The 901-nt window shown below is 38.8% G+C and overlaps 1 protein-coding gene across 1 annotated transcript in view; it reads right to left on the bottom strand.

Annotated features, from left to right (window-relative positions):
* Nucleotides 1-520: 520 nt before the first annotated feature.
* Nucleotides 521-901, bottom strand: part of LOC135467184 (alpha-L-fucosidase-like) — an 8,315-nt gene continuing 7,934 nt past the window's right edge. Inside the window, exon 7 of the mRNA XM_064744949.1 lies at nucleotides 521-614. Coding sequence (XP_064601019.1) covers nucleotides 521-614 — 94 coding nt within the window. The remainder of the gene's footprint in view (nucleotides 615-901) is intronic.

The following is a 901-nucleotide window of genomic DNA, read 5'->3' as shown; positions in this document are numbered from 1 at the left end:
ATGGGGAGTCAACTGCACGTGGATTCTTAAAAACCCAAAAACGTCTCGCTGAAGAACTACATTCTCAAATACACTTACAAAAGGACATCTCCATTAGAAACTTCTCTGTACAAAACCGCTTCATTAACGTCAAAGACAGCAAAATTCTTCCTTGGTACAGACATTTGTAAAATGGATACCGTTTTTGAGTGATGTTTTTTATGTAACTTGGCGGCTATATTGGCATTTTGTTCAAAATCTTTAAAAACCCCTTCTCCATTTATATATAACCACTGAACCTAATATTCCAAAATTTGTTTCATTTGTACAACGAGCCAATCCCCATGCAGAATTTGCCTTTTTCGGATTTGAGATTCGAATATCTATAGCAGCAAATCGTTTCCAAATAATCTAAATAACATTTGGACTTTGCGTAAGGACTGCATGAAACTAATCACTGATTTGTATCTGTTAGATCAATGTGGTAAACGCAGCTATATGTGAAGTCTCCAACTTGATAAAATGGAGATGGGATAACCCGTCATTTATTTGGAACGATATTTAACGTGCCCTTGTCAATACACGCAGCACTGGCCAGCCCGTTATGATCACGACTGGCACAAAAGCCCATCTTGCTGATGGAACCAGTCAACCATTGGAATGGAGAAAAATAATCATCGGCCGGGATTAGCCTTATTTAATTGGACGCTTTTCCTCATTTATGAATTCGGCAGAAAATCTAATTTCCTGCGGCAATACCACACTACTCCATTATGGATTTTCGCTCTGGTGTAGTTCAACGACCGAGCAGGGTACGTTGTTGACCAATCCTTCTCAATACAGATATGTGGCTGGTCTATGTCAAGTATACCCTCAGTTTGAGGTATACAGACAATGTTGTTCGCTTATAATTCGCATGATT

Source organism: Liolophura sinensis, chromosome 6, assembly GCF_032854445.1.
Source record: "Liolophura sinensis isolate JHLJ2023 chromosome 6, CUHK_Ljap_v2, whole genome shotgun sequence".
In the NCBI taxonomy this organism is placed as follows: Eukaryota; Metazoa; Mollusca; class Polyplacophora; order Chitonida; family Chitonidae; genus Liolophura; species Liolophura sinensis.
Note: the sequence above shows the minus strand (reverse complement) of the source record. Positions and strands in the feature narration are given on the sequence as shown.